Source organism: Phytophthora infestans, genomic scaffold (assembly GCF_000142945.1).
Source record: "Phytophthora infestans T30-4 supercont1.3 genomic scaffold, whole genome shotgun sequence".
In the NCBI taxonomy this organism is placed as follows: Eukaryota; Oomycota; class Peronosporomycetes; order Peronosporales; family Peronosporaceae; genus Phytophthora; species Phytophthora infestans.
The window spans coordinates 354,193-372,016 of record NW_003303756.1 but is presented as its reverse complement, the minus strand read 5'-3'; the positions used below and the strand labels follow the sequence as shown (position 1 = coordinate 372,016).

Below are 17,824 nucleotides of genomic sequence, written 5' to 3'. Positions count from 1 at the left end.
TGACGCCAGCAATGGAGCGTTACAGCGAACTTCTGTTCGACTTGTATAAGTAGCGGGGGTCAGATTTTCTCCAAAGCGACATACGATTTTAGTGGTTGGTTGAAATCCAGCACCGAAAACTCGAATCTCCCTTTGTTGATCTCTGAAGCCTGACTTCGGTTCGATTGACGTCAGTGCCAATGCTTCGAGAGCGGTCAGTGGCGATCCGAACAGAGAAATCTCTTGCTGGTTCCACGATACCCCAATCGAGTAATTCCCCGGTAGAAGGCGAGGAGAAACACATTCCAGTAGATTCCTAGAAATCACCTTTGCAGGGGCTTGTTCGTCCCCACCAAATCTGCACGTGAAACTATGATACGGAGAAAAGTTGGTCCCAACTACACGAACTGGAACTCCTCCCGACTCTGGAATTAAAACCGGCGTAACATTTTCAATATCTGGAGAAGAAATGAGCTCAAATGTGACGCTGTTGGTCGAGTAGCGCTCCCCATTTTGCCAGATTGAGACCGGAATCCGTCTCGGATGCTTGAAGGCTCCAGCAGGAACTAGACACTGAAGCTCTCCCGACAGCGTTACGTGTGCGTTGGACATTACTATTCCGTCACCTGGTGCTTCAAATCCACACTCGTAAATGATATCAGACCCTACTTCCACATTTTCCAATTGTGCTGTTACCGTCACATTTCCACCAAGTGAACCAGCTCGAGGATCAATCGCAATCAGTTCACGACTTGCGAAGTACTGGAAACGTACTGGACTTGTAGCGATATCCTGATCATTCAGAGCAATCGCCATCGACACGTCCTCGTTTGGTCTTCCCATAGGAGAATTGCACGTCACCTGGTTGTCTTGAATCGAAACAGCCTCGACGAAAGTTGATCCGAATCGGCATAAAATCATCTCGCGCATCAATTTGTTCACTTGCCCTGAGAGTGAGAACACCACAGAAATTCCCCCAGTAGCAGAGCCCCGTGTTGGAGATACACTTTTCACTGTAAGGTCAGGCAAGAACGTAAACGGCAACGATGTTCCCGCTACAGTTAGAGCGCCATCTCCTTCAACCTGAAGTTTGACAAGCTCAGGACGATGCGGAGGACTCTCACACTCGACTTGGGAAGACGTAACTCGTCGAGCTTTGACAGGAATATCACCAAAAAAGCACGTGAAATCGCCATTCGGAGGCACGTACGTCACATCGACTTTGACTGAGGCCCCACCTCGACTAAAACCCACGGTTGGTGTTGCTAAAACCACGACAGTAAGAGCTTCAAATGACACCAATAGCTCGTTGCTAGTCGAAGTATTCGTCGTCACTGACAGCGGCAGAACTTGACTGAATCCACCGACAAGAGGCGTCGAGCAACGGATTCTAGTAGAGGAAACCACGTCCGCTGGGACAAAGAATCTCCCTCGACCAATGTTACATTGCAGAGAGCTTTGTTGATCGAACCCCGTGCCTTTTATCTCGACATTCATCCCGCCAGTGAGAGCAACACTGGATGGCTGGAGAGAACTGATCCAGACACGAGAAGTGTACGTAACATTCCGAGGCGAAGTAACAAAGTTGACGCCATCGCATGCGAGAGATACCGAATATTCCCCAGGCGCCAGAACAGCAGACGAACAAATCGCTTTAGTTGGCGATACGATCGATGCTCGAGTTACAGTATTACCGATACGGCATAAAGGAGTAGCCATCTCGTCGGTATGATAAAAGTTCGATCCAGTGATTACCAACTCTTGATTTTGCTGCGATTCCATCAGTTTTTCAGGAGAAATCAAAGTGACCATTTCGTCCGGAAAGTAAGAAAAGTCGTGTACGTCACTGATTGTCTGGTCTCGAATAGAGATCCCAAGGCGCACTCGACCCGGACTATTCGCTGGAGGAGATTTACAAACTACTGTGCCTGGTTTCAGCTCTGTTGCCGAGGTGCCATGATCTCCAAATACACACATGAAGTTATCTCCTACACCCAAAGCCCGATCAATCTCCACCACCACGATTGAACCACCGCGTACTGGGCCACTGCTGGGCACCACGTTGACTACTTGAATAGGATCCATGGCGTGAATTACGAGACTCTGAGTGACCACGTACCCTCCACTGTCCTCGATCTCCACTTCGTATCGACCAGCAACAGCAAGCTCTAATTCCCCTTCAAAGTCGTGAATTCGCTCATCGCTTGAGGGAACTAAAGATATGCGCGTTTCTGCTCCTTTGTCATTCTCTAGCACAAGCCTCATTGTGTACAATGACAGCGCATTTAACCCCTTCACATGCACCGTCACAGATCTTCCAGTCAAAATCCGTGTGGGATGGATATCAACGTCGACTATCGGGAGTTGGTAAGTCCAGAACCATTCACTCTCTTGCTCCAGCACCGATACGGAGGAATCGAGCCCAGTACCGAGTTTAAAGACAACTTTCGAGCTTGACTTTGAGTATTCACCTTGGACGTCGACAAGCCATCGCGAAGGCGGCACCAAGCAAGACGCCGCGTCTTCGTGCAGATAAGTCGCCTTCACGTTCGTGTTGCCAAAGACACAGCTCATCTCCACTTCAGAAACAAATCCACGGCCAGAAACCACCACATTTTCACCGCCAAAGACTGACCCGCTGCTCTGGCTGATAGCGTGCACGATAGGGACTGCGTGATAGAAAAGTGTAGTGTGAGATCCTCCAACAAAGTCGATTCCGTTATTGGATACAGCCACCGTCACTTGTCCGGGAGAAGAAACAGCTGGAAGCCGGCACCTGATAGAGGAATGTGATGCGATGGACGCAGGTACTTGATACGCTTCTCCAACCCGACACGTGAAAATCCCTGGATTAATTATCAATCCAGTTGTATAAACCAAAACTTCGACTTCTTGGTTGACAATCGCGTGTCTCGGACCCATCGCAGTCACGTCTAGAGAAGGTGTGAGTTGGATCTTGGTGCCGCTGGTAGTGAAGTCAACGCCATTTGTTGAGATCTCCAGTGCAATGTAGGAAAAGACTGCGTGGGAAGAGAAAGCGGGCGCAACACATCGAACTTCCGAGTCACTGACAGCTATTGCAGTAGTCACAGAATTGGAGTCAAACCGACAATACACGGTACTATCTGGGAAGTTACGTCCGCGAGCGGAAATGATGCCACCAAGTGCTAACGACATCGATCGTGGCTCAATTTCGGAAATAATCGGTGCGTTAAAGTACGAAAACTTTCTCTCTAGCTCCAGTCTGGATTGACCATCACACTCGACAGCGATAGAAACCTCTTGGGCTTTATCTTGTGGGGGCATAGTGCACTTCACAGCAGCATTTGTGTTGTCCGGGACGGCGACGGCTTTGAGAGCACCGACAATGCAGTGTACACGTCTGCAGTGCTGAAAGTCACTATCCACAGGTATTGTTAGCTCCGATCCACCCGAATTCGGGCCTGAGATTGGATAGAAATCTCGTGTGAGTGTCTTGGGTGTAAATGTAAACTGCAGCTTGGTACCAATAACGTCCACGCCATTGATCGAGAACCCAAAGTCAACTGTTCCTGGACGATGAGCTGGAGCACGGCAGAGGACCAGTTTATCAGATACCCATTCTGCTGATACCATTACACTATCCAGCCTTCCAAACCAGCAGCTCAAAGTCGTAAGTCGAGGGAATTTTTCACCTGCTATACGAATCCAAGTACGCGTCGTCTCTCCGCTACTATTTGGGTAAATGGAATCAAATCTAGGCTCGAGAAAATACCAAAGTTGTGGACCGTCAATGTAGTTTTGTCCATTCAGTGAAAGTCGAGTCGTCACTGGCCCCTCAAGGCTACTTTGTGCCGCTGGAACAACGATAGAAGCCGTCGTTTTAGTTACAAGAACTTCATCCACAGCAATTGAACCAATTTGACACGATACGTTTCCGAAATATTCAATCGGGACCTCTTGATCCCACGTAAAAGTCAGTTTCGTTCCTCCACTCACACTCCCAACACGAGGACTCATATCAAGCAATACAGGGTCCTCGTAGATGAAATACGACACGTTCTCTCTTGAAAAGTCCTGACCATTCGACGAGAATCGGAAGCGCAAAGATCCAATTGACGGCCAACTCGACGGCTGGACAATGCAAGTCACTTCGGTTGAGCTGACAACAATTGCAGGGACACTATGATATCCGAAACTGCACTCGCTTTTTGATGTACTCACGAAATGTGCACCGACCACACTCACCATTGTTGTGCCAGTAATTGGTCCCCCAGTCGGGAAAATACTGAAAACGGAAGGGTCCTCCACATACTTAAAGGCCAAAGAGGATTTGCTAACTTCCAGTCCGTTCAACGACACAAACACTCGGATCTCTCGTGGCCCAGACGCATAAGCTGGGATTGTGCAGCTGACCATCGTGTCAGTGATGAATTGCGCAGAGACGAACGTTGCTGCGTTCATTACACAGCTGAGATTGTGTCCATCCTGGAAGTAGTTACCTGATAGTGTAACAACTGTACCACCCGTGACAGATCCAATCGATGGTGTGATACTCTTGAGTTCTACTTCTCGACAATACCGGTATGGAAAACTTGCAACCGGTGCAGTCGGAACCATCGATACATTCGTCAGCCTGAAAATCTCCACAACCCCCATCAAATCTGGGCCAGTCCATCGTGGAGGGAACCAACGGAGTTTGTTGGTTTCTAAACGACTTGCGACTGTCAGCTCAGAGCACACGACTTCATTTCTAGAGCAGAATCGGCCATAGACAACTTCAAACTCCAACGGTTCATCATTCGAACGTCGAGAGAGAACAATCGGAGTTTCACCGCGTACAGAAGTCACACGGGGTCGAAGCGACCACACTCCATCGTCTAGTACCTTTAGTCTGTCGTGTGCAAACGCCCCAACCATCGACAGTGAGAAATCGACGACTCCAATCACGACCGAAGTCTCCACTAGAATAGCTGGAGCACATTTCAGTCTGGTCTCGGACAGAAAAGCTGCTGGACTGAGGTCGTTACCGATGATGCATCGCACGTCGCTGGAGTTCTGGAAGTCACGTCCGTGGATAATAAGCTCTGTCGGGTGTTGTGCGTACATTGTCCTCGGCTCGAAGCTAAGAACCGTGGGGCTCACCACGTACTCAAATCTCAGTGGCTGAATAGAATAATCCTGTAAGTTGTTGGTGACTTGGATGTCTACCCATCCAGGTTGATGTGGAGGTACCGCGCAAGATATCGAAGTATCGGACAGCCATCTTCCCGCAACCACAGCAGAAACACCAAAGCGACATCGAAGTCCAGCACCACGAACGAAGTTTAGGCCCTGGACGGTCACGACATACTGCCCCTCCTCCGATCCTCGCGTGGGATTTATCCCACTCGCAACGGGAGCTGGGCGATAGGTAAACGTTAGTTTAGGTCCGTCAGAGATCGAGAAATTGACTCCAGACACCGAGAACGCCACTGTGAGCCCTCGACTTGGTGGGGAGATGCAAAACAGTTGCGAGGTAGAAAGATAATCGGCCGGAACTTCGACGTCTCCAAAACGACACGAGTATCCACTATCAGTCGTAAATGGTCCTCCACTGACCAACACTCGTGTCCCGCCTCGTTCAGGGCCAGTTCTTGGTCGAATCAAGTTCACCAAAGGGGCAACCTGAGAGCAGAAATCCAGTGGCGTGTCGAGAACATTAACTCCATCCACAAGGAGCGAAAACTTTGCACATTTGTGCCGTTGAAAAAGTGAATCTGGGCATTCCACTAGCGATTGGTTAACGAAAGCGGCCAATGTCCTCACTCCGTCGAAATCGCAATGCATAGGCACATTGCAGAAATCGTTCCCGATCACTGAAATCAGTGATCTCTCTGCTTCCAACCGGAAGCTCGGTACCATTTTATGAACCACCGGAACTCGAACGTAGGAGACAGTTATCGAGTTGAGACTGCATCTATTCACGCCACGGAAGCACAAGCGCACGTCCACCAATCCCGGAGAACGTTCCGGTGTAACACAGGACCCATGAGTTCTATTGAACACCACGAACGGCACCTGGTCGTACGGATAATACGACTCAAATTGACACATCAGGTCTATGTCCAATGCCAGATTCACGCCCTCGATCCAAACCGTTTGTCCTCCGGTAACCAGTAAAAGTGTGGGGAAAGCAGCCAATAATATCGGTCTTGCCAGATACCGGAAGGGAGCCTCAAATATGACATTCGTCTGCCCCACTTCTTGCACTCGCAAGGTCATTAGCATAGACACAGATACGTTGGAAAGTGAGTACACCTCCTTGGGTGTTGGCAGCGAGCATGTGCTTATCGCTGCACTCGCGAAGATGGCTACAGCAGTAGCTCGTACGTTGGCACTTTCTTGAATAATTTGGCACTCGAGATCTTCCAGTTCATGAAAGTTGTGGCCCATCAGATCCACTTTTGTAGCTTCTTCGTCAACCAATCCATAAAGCGGAGTAGCATAATCCACCACAACTGGAGCGTGAAGCTCGAAAAGCACCGGGTCGGTCGTAAAATCTTGCTTGTTATTCGACACTCGCACAGGCAGAACGCCGGACTGAATGGGACGCGGAAACTTACACGTGACACGTGATTCGCTCTCGAATTTGACTGGACGCACAATTGTCGACCCCAATTTGCAGCGAAAGAGTTCAGAATCGATAAAGCCAGCTCCAGTTATCGTCACAAGAGCATCTCCGGCCGCTGAGCTACGTTGTGGGGAAACGGAGAATACCTGCGGTTCAACTGCATGCAATTAGACCACGAGAGTTAAGTGTCATCAATCAACTACTGCAGAGCAAATATGGAGTTCGCATCACGTACTTGTAAAGGTGAACAATAGTCTGCTAGTTGCAAGATTCCCACCGACTGCAAGCTGGACGTAGGCCGGTCCAGGACTAAATGGCGGGGTGTGGCAAATATACAGACCTTCGCCTGCCCAGAATGCAGTCGTGGTGACAGTCGTGACGTCGTCCTGGCGGCTGAAAGAGCAGCTCATTTCTGCACGACGAGTAAATCGCTCTCCAATGATTAAAAGCTTCGTTGATCCAGTCTCAGATCCGAGCGGTGGCATCACTTGCAGCAGCTTTGGCTCAGCTGGTTAATTCCACGACGACAAAAAGGGTTAGAAGCACAAAATTAAAGAAATAGAGGGATGACGACGTACCGATATACTCGAAAGCAACTACCGCCTGTCCGACAGGACTCCCACTCAAAGTAACACTAGCGTTCACAACGCCCTCACTATGTGGTGGTGCGATACACTCCACTTGGGAGGGAGATAAAACGACTGCAGGGAAACTCACGTGGTCAAAGTGACAAGTCATCGGGTATTTCTCACTGAAACCAGTTCCGTCGACCAGAATTCGGGTATTAGAAAATGCCAGTCCCATTTGTGGCGTAACGCGAGAAGCACGAGGTGTCTGTAGATACCGGTACGCGAACTCTGTCGGCGTAATCACCTCTCCATTCAACGTACACTTCACACTCACGGCGCCCACTCCGACTGCGCTGCGAGGAGCTTTGGCAATTACAGTTGTGGAGTTTACAGTCACCGTAGCAACTCGAGATGCGCCAAATGCACACAGAACGACATCTTCTGAAGCGTTCAGCCATCGCCCTCGAATAACCACAGACACGTCACCTTCGACACTGCCGTAGGACGGTGACATACTCTCCAATCGAGGCATGTCCTGGTACAGAAAATGGGTACTATTTGAAGAGTAAATACTGGAGTTAATCGAGACGCGAAGGTCCGAGTCCCGTCCACTTCGACTGGGTGGTGTGACGCACTGCAGCATAGTATCTGTTAACCGTTGACCGCGTACTTTCGCTTGTCCGTCAAAATGGCAATAAAGCGCTTGAGTGGCAGCGAATCCAGTGCCTGTGACGAGAATTGTAGAGTTTCCTTCCAGCGGGCCTCGTCGAGGATAGATGGAGGCCACTGTCGGACGGTTCAGGAGGAGAAAAGCCTCGGTGGCAAGACTTGGCCGTGCACGGTTTAAGCTCAGCGAGAGGCTGATGCTGCCAGGGTCTGCCAGAGATCCGTCGAAAGCACACAACGCGACGGCGTGAGACTTGACAATAGCGGGGACGGGCTCTGGCTGTGAGCTGAAATGGCAAAAAGTCTTATTTCTCTCGAAATTCTGGCCATGAACCGTGATGTTTACACGTGAATCTTTCTCCACAAGCTTCGGTGAGATGTCGTAAATACCAGGTAACGGAACAGGTAGCGTTGGGGTAGTTGTACTGGATACTGGCGTGTCGAATGAAGAGTTACGTGTCGAAATGTAGCCATCAGACCAGTGATCTTGAATCATGAGAGGCATTCTACCTGGCACAGCTCCAGGATCTACAGTCACAGCCCTGGAAGCCGACGTGTATGTAAGCGCCAGATCTGTGGCGATAAGTGAGGGTCCTACCTGGAAACTGACGGTCACTGTCTTCGAAGTATTCCCAGTCGACCCTAAGTCTGGCGTAACGCAAAGCAAGCTTGATCCATTGTTCACCCGAGCGGTAACTCGAGCGTAGTCCCCAAAAACGCACGTGATCGCCAACGAAGTACTCGCATTTAGAACGAATCCACTTCCCCATACACGAAGAACCTCTGTCTCCGTCACTGAAGTCGGTGTGATGGCTTCGAATGTTGGCAAATCATACACATACACACGGGCGGCACTGCTGGACAAATGGACGCCATCGTTAAGGCTAATGCGTAATTGGTAATCGTGACCAGGCTGGATCGTAGACGGTAGAGGACACATTATAATCTCTGAGGTGACGACACTGGCGGGCGTAAGCTTCTCTCCATAGACACACTTTGCTCCATTGCTGTTCAGGAATCCTCGCCCTCTAACTGTAACGGAAGAGCTGAAGCTCTTGACTAGGTACGGTGTATCCACTCCACGTACTACGATCGGCTCATGTACTAGAAGATCGATACGACTTGGCGTAAAATCACGTCCGCCATTAAGAGAAACGCTGATCGTCACGAAGCCCGAGTCCATAGTAGTTAGGACGGGGTCGCACTGAATCATTCGGCCGCCATTCTTCACACTTCCAGGCACTAGTAAAGTCCCGATACGACATAGAATGCCTCCAAATGAGACGAGATATCTTCCATAAAGGCCAAGCGATAGAGAACTATTGACAGGTACATTCACCGGCGATATCGTGTCCACCACAGGTGGAGCATAATACTGAAAAGAAAGACTAGAAGTGGAAACGTCAAGTCCGTTTAGTGCGATACGAACAGGCACCGGAGCAATTCCTCCAGTGGCAATCACAGGATTCCACGCTGGACTAACACATCGAATTACTGTATCCGAGACGAAAGAAGCTCGAGCTCGACTCTCCCCGAATTGACAGACCACATCAGTAGATCTCACAAAGTATCGCCCTGTGATATCCACGTGTGTTCCTCCCGTTGCTGGTCCCGCCGATACAGATGCATTTTCCAAAAGTATCTCACTGTGTATTATAATGCTAGCAACGCTGGAAGCAGGTGAATAATCCTGGCCATTGTTCGATACAGAAACCGCATACGACTCTGCGTCTTCGAGCAGTGGTGTCGGGCATTGAACAATGGAACGAGTCATAAATGTTGCTACGGACGTCCATGTTGTCGTGTCTGATACTTTACCGTCACGTGTCCACTTCTTGAATGAGCAACGAAGGCCGGAAAACGCTGTGAAGCCACTTCCGGAAATTGTCAGCATTATTTCGGACCGAACCGGGAGAAGCTGAGGGAAAATTGACGCGATTTGGGGCATTAAGGTGAAGGAAAACGGCAAGCTTGGGATCTCAGGTACGAGTTCCCCCTCCACTTGTAGCTTTACATCGACAGCGCCTGTGAGATTTGCTCCTGTTGTTCTCCAAAGTAATAAACTGGGACTCCTATATTCGACGTCAGCAGTAACGTTCGCACCATAGTATACGGAGTAGCGCATATTCTCAAAAAATCCGTGGCCGGAAATTTCAACCAATGTGCCTCCTGTTCTAGGCGCATTGTCGGGCGACAGTCTGCCAATCGATGGTGCATCTATCAACTCCAACACTCTCGGGTCGTCTGAAAAGTCCACTCCATTGACAGAAACATCAATTTCCACACGTGACAAACTCTCTTCGTAGCGTGTAGACTCAACCACGCACTGTATTCTCGACGAGGATTGGAATGTCGCTGGGACAGTCAAATGGCCGATCGCGCAGCTCAGAGAAGGCAAATTTACGAAATTCATTCCAAAAATGTCAATGAGTTGCGGCTTAACGGAGCGCAAACATTGTCGTGGATTCAATCGATAGATCGATGGGCGCTTGAGCAATCGGAACTCTCCGACAGAAGAAAAAGTGACTCCATTCTGCGAGATAGAGAGCTCAATACGAGCTTGAGCGTCCACCTCTGGGATCTGACAAGTGATCGAATGTGCTGTCACCTTGAACGGAGCGATCGTGATTTCGTCATTAATTCTGCACATTGAAGTCAGCTCATCAAAGCTCGGCGAGCCTTGTACAGTCACCATAGATCCCACGTGAAGCTCACGCTGCTTCGGCTCCAGCGACCACATTTTAAATGGAGCATCATCCACGCTGCTGCTATCATCGCTCGAAGCGCCATCCGCGTACACCAGCTCTACAGACAACAATTCCGAGTCGTCAAGCACCGGTAAGGCGGCGTTGTATTCATCTGCATCGGGGTCAATAACCTGTCTCGCGCTAACGGTATTCTCCAACCGGTCTTTTAAATACAAACGGGGAATCGGTTTGTCCTTTTCCACTGGTTCCACGGGCGTCGGAGCTGCGATGGTGTGTGTATCCTGCGCTGCAACCTCTTCCGTTATCATTAAGTACCTCAATTCCGTCTCGGACAGCGCAATATCGAGCAGAAATACAGATTTGAGATACCCCGTAATCCCTCCCAATGGTTGCTCTGCTGCGGCTCCAACCACCAGCAGAGAACTAGCCACACTCTCGAGCTTAACATCGATCTCCACTATTTCTCCATCCACGAAAAGTATGGTCGAATTTTCACTAAACACCACAGAGACGAAGGACCATTCGTCGATATTCACTGCAGCTTCGCCCAGCACGTGGCCTCCGACTGACCACTGGCCTCTATCGACACACACTGCTCGCCCAACATTGGACCCGTTCTGCGACAGCAGACACCTACAAACACACAGGGTTAAATAAAAAAAGATTCTACTCACTCAATATATCAGTTTTATCACTCAACGATTCACCCACCCTTGGTTGGTGGCCATAGCTTCGCTTACTTGCACCCATGCACCGATCGTCAGCTGTGGGAAGTTGAGGCGGTGGATATTAAGAGGCAGGTCCAGTCCAGTTCCTTGCTCCAGTCTTGCTCCGAGCTTGGGTGTGATGATCGTGCGAGAGTAGCCGTCTTGAGTGTAGCCATTTGTGATTCCGAAAGGAGCGAAGTCTTTCGAATTCAAAAGCAGCGGGTAGAACGCAACGAGATGGTGCGGGTGCAGAGCTACTATCGGGCTGCGTGTGAGATCTGCATAAACGAAGGCTGTGAAGAGTGGAAGCAGCTGAAGAAGAGATACAAGTAGCGTCATTCTGGGCACACAAATGAATCGTCGGGACGATTCCTTCCGGGTTTCATTTTAATTTGGGTGGACTATTCGATTTCGACAAAATTGATTAGTACTGAATTTTGTGTCACCCATTTGTTTGTGATATGGTTTCCGGTATTTGACCAATGAGATGGTGTTGTGATTAGAAACCCCTTAAACACAATTTGGGTCTTTACTTTCTTATAATGTTTGAGTCTATACTTTCTTAGTCCAAGAGACCTTTCGGTAACCAAATCTGTCGAACGCCGAAGCTCTTGACAGCACCCAACTAGCTTCGATGAATACTGAGAGCACAGTACTTGTGGTCACATTGACTACCATATTGGTCGTTTTGCTGCATAGAAGCTGCATGCTCACCAATGAGTTTAACAGGAGCTCCAGAAGAACCTCCAGCATATCGGAGCCGTTACTGCCCCCGCGGCTGAAATCGGACTCCGGCTTGTATGAACTCCTCGACAGACACAAGGACAGAGGGAGCGCAAAGCGGTATGAGGTTTTGGATGCTTTTCGAGGACTCACTTTGAGTCTTATGGTATTTGTGAACTACGGAGGTGGGTACTAGAAACTTAAGATATGAAGTTTTTAAAACCAGCAGCTCACGTGTGATACTGCTGAGATTGTTTTGAAGGTGGCGGCTTTGCTATCTTCACTCACAGTATCTGGGATGGACTGACGATCGCTGATCTAGTCTTCCCTTGGTAAACTGCTTCTGCAATTCTTAACATAATAATTGAAAGTTCTAATTGTAACATTTCTTTTATCAGGTTTGCTTGGATTCTCGGCTTCAGCATCTTCTTGTCCTCCGACACTAGTCGAGGAATATCCAAGCTGGAATCACTTGGACGCATCGGTCAGCGAGCAAGCAAGCTCTTTGCGCTGGGTCTCTTCATTAACAACGGAGACAGCTGGAGCGAGTGGAGAATTCCTGGTGTGTTACAGGCTCTCAGCGTCGCGTATCTGGCCGTCGCTACAGCGGACTGGCTCTTGCCTCTGCATGACGGCAACGGAATCAAAAAGTACCGTGCACTAGCTTGTCATTTGATTGTCGGTGTATTGCCATTAGTTCTCGTCAACCTGCTGCTAACGTTCACACTGCACGTTCCTGGCTGTCCGACGGGCTACATCGGTCCTGGTGGAGATGCAGACGCCGGGGTGCATCGTAATTGCACTGGTGGGGCTCATTTGTACGTGGACTCGCTAGTGTTTGGACTTCGTCACATTTTTCAGACCCCGACGTGCCAGAAACGCTACCAAACGGGACCTTATGACCCCGAAGGACTCTTGAATTGGTTGATGGTGGCAGCTACGGCGTACTTTGGATACCTGCAAGCTGCGTTTGTCGCGAAAATACGAGAGCAGGATCGTCAAGTACGACTCCTCTTGGTCTGTGGAAGCAGTTTAATACTGCTAAGCATCGTGAGCGGAGGCCTCTGGGTGTTTCCTCGTGGCCCGTGGATTCCGCTGAACAAGAATCTTTGGTCGCTTCCGTATGTCCTGTTGAGCTCGGGCTTGGCGTCTTGGCTGCTAGCGCTTTTCATAAAGCTTATTGGTGGGGAAGCGAGAGTCAAGTGGTTTGGCGCTCCTTGCGCCTCTGTTGGGAAGAACTCAATCGCTATTTATGTCATGGTGCGTTCGTCAAAGCTTGCTGGCTCTTGACCCAATCTAACGTTTGATGATCTACACAGCACGAGATCTTACAGCATTTTGCTCCTTTCGCGGTGAAGCCTCTGGCGATTGGAGAAGGGATACCACAATTCGAACTACTGCTCTACAATGGTGTTGGTCTGCTCACGTAAGGACTCCGTTGAATACTTAGATTTGGAGGGTCCGCTTGCTGATTTTTGAGTGTTAAAAATGCTTTCTCGCAGATGGATTGTTGTAGCACAATGGATGGAGTTCCATAAGATGTTAATCAAAGTTTGAGAAGGCCACTTTTATCTAAGGGAAATGAGTCGTTTATAATTTTAATATCTGATGCTCGGTGTGAAAGATGCGCTCGATAGAGGAATCGGTACAGGAAAGAAGAGTCGCCAGGATTAGTGGCAGATTCAAAAGTACGCAAACATGCGGATCCAGACTCCCCAATAAAATCCGTTCTGGGGCATCTCGTTCGTCTGAAATATTCTCGGACCAGCGCAGTTGGCACAATAATGTGCGCGGATGTTGCACGTGCGCATGGAAATGTTGAGTATAACGCTTATACTGATACATGTGAGTAAACATCTGGGCCGTGAATTCGTGCGAAGCGGTAGCGGCAGATCCCAAGATGCTATTACATTCCGGTACAGGTCACTCTCCTTAAATCGTTCGATTGCCAAAGTAAGTCTGCTTACTTTGGCAATAGTAAGTCTGCTCACTTTGGTGGCAATCGAGCGATTCCAGGAAAGTGAACGGCTCTTACCGGTACCGGAATGTAATGGTATCTTGGTCGGTATCATCCATGCTTGCAAAGTCGACTCGACGATGATAACGACGCTATACATGTAGTGCTGTACGACCAGCTCTCACTTTTCAATCTGACACTGAGGCGCCATGATATCATTCCGCGGTCTTCTTAAGTACTTCGCCGTTGCAGCGTGTGTGCTGTGTTCTGTTAAGACAGTTTCAGCAGCGTCGGACTCTGGATTTAAGAACCGAACGACGGTTTTGCTTGCGGGCGACTCGATCATGGAGCTAGCTACCAACCCATCCGTGGACGGCTTCATTTCTCTTCTGGCGGGTCGATACTCGCGCTCCGCCGATATGATCGTGCGTGCTCTCTCGGGATACAACACGAGGTACAACCGTGCACATTTGCTTGCTTGGAAATGTTCATCTCACTCAACTGTTTGTCCGAGCTACTTTCAGATGGTTCCTCAAGTACGCGATGCCCGGCATCGAAGAAGAGATCACGAGGGGTGACTACCACCCAGCACTTATCACGCTTTGGCTGGGTGCAAACGACGCATTGTTGACAAACGGTAGTAGCCAAGAGGCGCACGTCCCCGTTCCACAGTACAAGCAAAATCTTTTCGAAATCGTGGGGAAGTTCCGGGCAGTGGCACCTGACTCGAAAATCTTGATAGCTACCCCGCTTCACGTCGGTGACGCTGCCCGAAAGAAATTTGCTGCGGAACGAACCGACTCCAAGAAGGGGATATTGGACCGGTCCAACGCGATGACGAAGCTGTACGCTCGCGCCTGTGTTGAGGCTGCAAAAGAGGCTGGGGTCTCCGTTCTGGACCTGTACTCGCACTTCGACGCCATGACGGTGACTGCGAGAGACAAAGTGTTGGTGGACGGAGTCCACTTCAATGCTGCAGGTCACTTGGTTGTTGACGAGAAATTGCGCGCTACGATTCTGAAGGAGTTTCCTAAAGTCAACGACCTCCTCGACACGTACCAATTCCCAATTGTGAGCCGGTGGATGAAGGACGATCCGTACGTCCCCGAGACTACGAAGTAACTCCTTTTACGGCCTACGGGGCCTGTAATGCTAGAGTCTACACCCAAACCGATACTGTAGCATCTTCGTTCAGGCACCTATTTTTCAGGATTCGATACTGAGGATGCGCCACGTTTCATTTTGCTGTATCTGGTTCCTGAAACAGCTACTGTTAATACGTAGTCTGAATAAATGCAACTCATAGGGATTCAGTATGGACCTTTTATATTCGAAGTAGCTCACGCTAATGTGCCTTTTAAATCACTTTAGCTCGATACAGTCGTGCACCTCGTTTTCGGCCCCGGTATGGCTTAATAACCTGCACAATCTAATGATTGGGCCACATGCATTGCGCAAATGAGTTGCCCATCTCCTTTGGACCAAATAACCTCAAGGAGGGATGAAACGCCGCACTTCCGCCACGATGTATCAGCTCAATCACTTCACCATACAACAGCTCATTATAAATTTTGTCGCAAAAGGCCATGGCACGTCGCCCGTCCGCCTATTCTACGTTGAATCTCGCCAATAAGCATACATTGTGCAGGAAGGCAGCCACAGAGCCATCATGGACACTGTCTCTGTTTTACAAAGGCGAGACGTATACCCCCGTCAATATTTATACAGTGATGAAGTGGTGCTCAGAAGGTTGGCAAGACGTATCGACAATGACCATACGAAACTGTTGGAATCACACTGGTATTGTGTCGAAGATGGATTTGAGATTTGTACTTAATTAAGGTAATACAAAGTAGTACATTTGGATTCCATCTGCTCCTCTATAAATATTCGCAGCTCGTAGACTCTATATCGTAAAGCAAAAAACAAACGCAAATTCAGTGCACTGATATTTGTTTTGTTAATTCAGTATAAAGTTAACATCAATCTTCTGCATAATCTTGGCGTCAGACGCGTGAATCGCCGGCGCGCAACAGCGCTTCCGGTCGCGATAGGCGTCCGGCAAGGCGGCAACTTCCGCGGACCGCTTAAGAATACTCTGGACGGTAGTGCGCTTTTCTGCTTGGGGGGTCTTAAAGCGCTTCGTTGCCCAACGAGCAAGTTCGGAGAGAGAGCATGCAGGTCCTGCAAGTCAGATCCTGCAGCCGGATCTGACTTGCTTTTGTGGGACATGTAGGAGGAAGGGCGATGTCGCATTGTCGTGTGTGTTTGTATGAAGACGTCCGATCCAAAATTTAAAATCAGATCGATGCGGCGTGTCATCCCTCGGCGAGGAGGGGGAAAACCGTTGAGGTTAATTGCTAGGGTGGTGATGGGCAAAGGTAATTGCGCATCCGATTTGCATGATCATAAAATCTGGTAGGGTATCGACTGATACCGGTGCCGAATTGGAGGTGCACGACTGTAGTATATATTTTCTTTGTTTCGCTTATGTTTACTGATATTCACCGGCAACTGTGGAACATTTATTTTAGACCAAGATTGTATATTGCTTCTATATCGAGAGTCGCTTGCTTTACATTGTGCGTTCTCGGAGGGAATATTTCTGTCTTAAGCTTTTATCGTCCTCATTATTTTTCTTGATTTTATTAGTACCTACTAAGCCGCGTGGACGATTCAGCACTAAGCTCACAGTAAGCCGCGCATTCACGTGAGAGATTCCATTTTGAAAGACATTTTGGGACAGTGCAACAGTTATGGTGCCGTTTTTAGGTACGTTCTAGTACATTTCGCTGACAAACTAGAGAATTGAGCGATTATGATATTAGTATAGTTTAGATTAGAAATACGCTTTTGATGAAACTGACTTTAGGGGATCAGTGCGCTCTAATTTTAAAAAATATAAAAGGTCAACCAAATTTAAAAAATGGAGCTACAGTACATTTTTTGCATCTTCTGCTAGTATTAATTAACCCCGGTAATTTTACCTGCGATGATAGTAAACCTCAAGTCATCGATTCGAAATGATGATTTTATAAGGCCGCTCATTTCATATTTATATGCGTTAAAATTAAGGAACGCACCAAAAATGGGCCGAATTCATGTCTATTGGGCTGTTCGTACTACTTGACCGTAGCATACCAGGAATATGTTTATGCAGTATATATTAATCGCTTATCGTCTCACGAAAATGATCTAGGAAGCAAGCTATATTCCTTCCGACGTATAACCAATTCCTGGCAGTGCTTCAGAAATGAAGTGCCGGCACGTACAGACCAAACTGCTTTAAGTTCGCCAAGATAAATGTGTGTCGTACAACACGCAAAATTATACAATACTTAAGCTACGACAGCTTATAAAAATAACGGTTTGCATCAAATCATCACAAGTATCAAACTATGATGAAGCGTTGCCCTAATAGTTCATAATAGTTTCTCTAAATCAGTACACTCGTCGATCGCTTTTACAAGGGCATTTATCGAACCAGGGTTGGAGGAGGCGTTTAGGCTTACAGTCGCCGAAAAACTCGCTCATGCCGAATTAGCTCAGCGATCTCGGGGGTTGGACAAGAAGCCGGACGCTTAGCTCGCGTAACATGAAGGGGGGTAGAATTTGGCTTGCAAACTGCACAGTAAGACTCGCTTAACATGAATGGAAAAGGTAACCAGGCAGTCGCCAGGGGCAGTACCCAGGCCGTCACCGGTGATTAATATGACGGAAGCGTATCATGACGGGTATTAATTGTGAATTAAAAAAAAAGATTTGATGCTGGACGTTTAGCTCGCGTACCATAAAATTATTGGGCCTTTAATTGCAGACTCAAGCCACTTTCTTTCCTTTTCACTACCGGTACTGGACTGGTTTTCCCTCACATGTTGTATTACTCTCCAAATTGAACATTTACGCTACCAGCCCAATCCTCT

At 48.5% G+C, this 17,824-nt stretch overlaps 3 protein-coding genes across 3 annotated transcripts; all 3 read right to left on the bottom strand.

The window, feature by feature from the left end:
• Positions 1 to 1,730: 1,730 nt before the first annotated feature.
• PITG_02133 (uncharacterized protein) lies at positions 1,731 to 8,576 on the bottom strand (the record flags this gene model as incomplete). Its single annotated transcript, XM_002907055.1, has 5 exons — positions 1,731 to 1,749; positions 2,099 to 6,728; positions 6,849 to 7,079; positions 7,150 to 8,334; positions 8,405 to 8,576. 5 exons carry the CDS (start codon positions 8,574 to 8,576, stop codon positions 1,731 to 1,733), a joined length of 6,237 nt encoding a protein of 2,078 aa, XP_002907101.1.
• A 1,918-nt stretch (positions 8,577 to 10,494) lies between these two features.
• Positions 10,495 to 11,036, bottom strand: PITG_02132 (uncharacterized protein; the record flags this gene model as incomplete). The annotated part of the gene is made up of 4 exons (XM_002907054.1): positions 10,495 to 10,516; positions 10,605 to 10,747; positions 10,808 to 10,948; positions 11,034 to 11,036. The coding sequence occupies 4 exons, from the start codon at positions 11,034 to 11,036 to the stop codon at positions 10,495 to 10,497; spliced, it is 309 nt and encodes a 102-aa protein (XP_002907100.1).
• Positions 11,037 to 11,046: 10 nt separating this feature from the next.
• PITG_02131 (uncharacterized protein) lies at positions 11,047 to 11,671 on the bottom strand (the record flags this gene model as incomplete). The annotated part of the gene is made up of 3 exons (XM_002907053.1): positions 11,047 to 11,131; positions 11,226 to 11,475; positions 11,668 to 11,671. The coding sequence occupies 3 exons, from the start codon at positions 11,669 to 11,671 to the stop codon at positions 11,047 to 11,049; spliced, it is 339 nt and encodes a 112-aa protein (XP_002907099.1).
• Between the last annotated feature and the right edge of the window lie 6,153 nt (positions 11,672 to 17,824).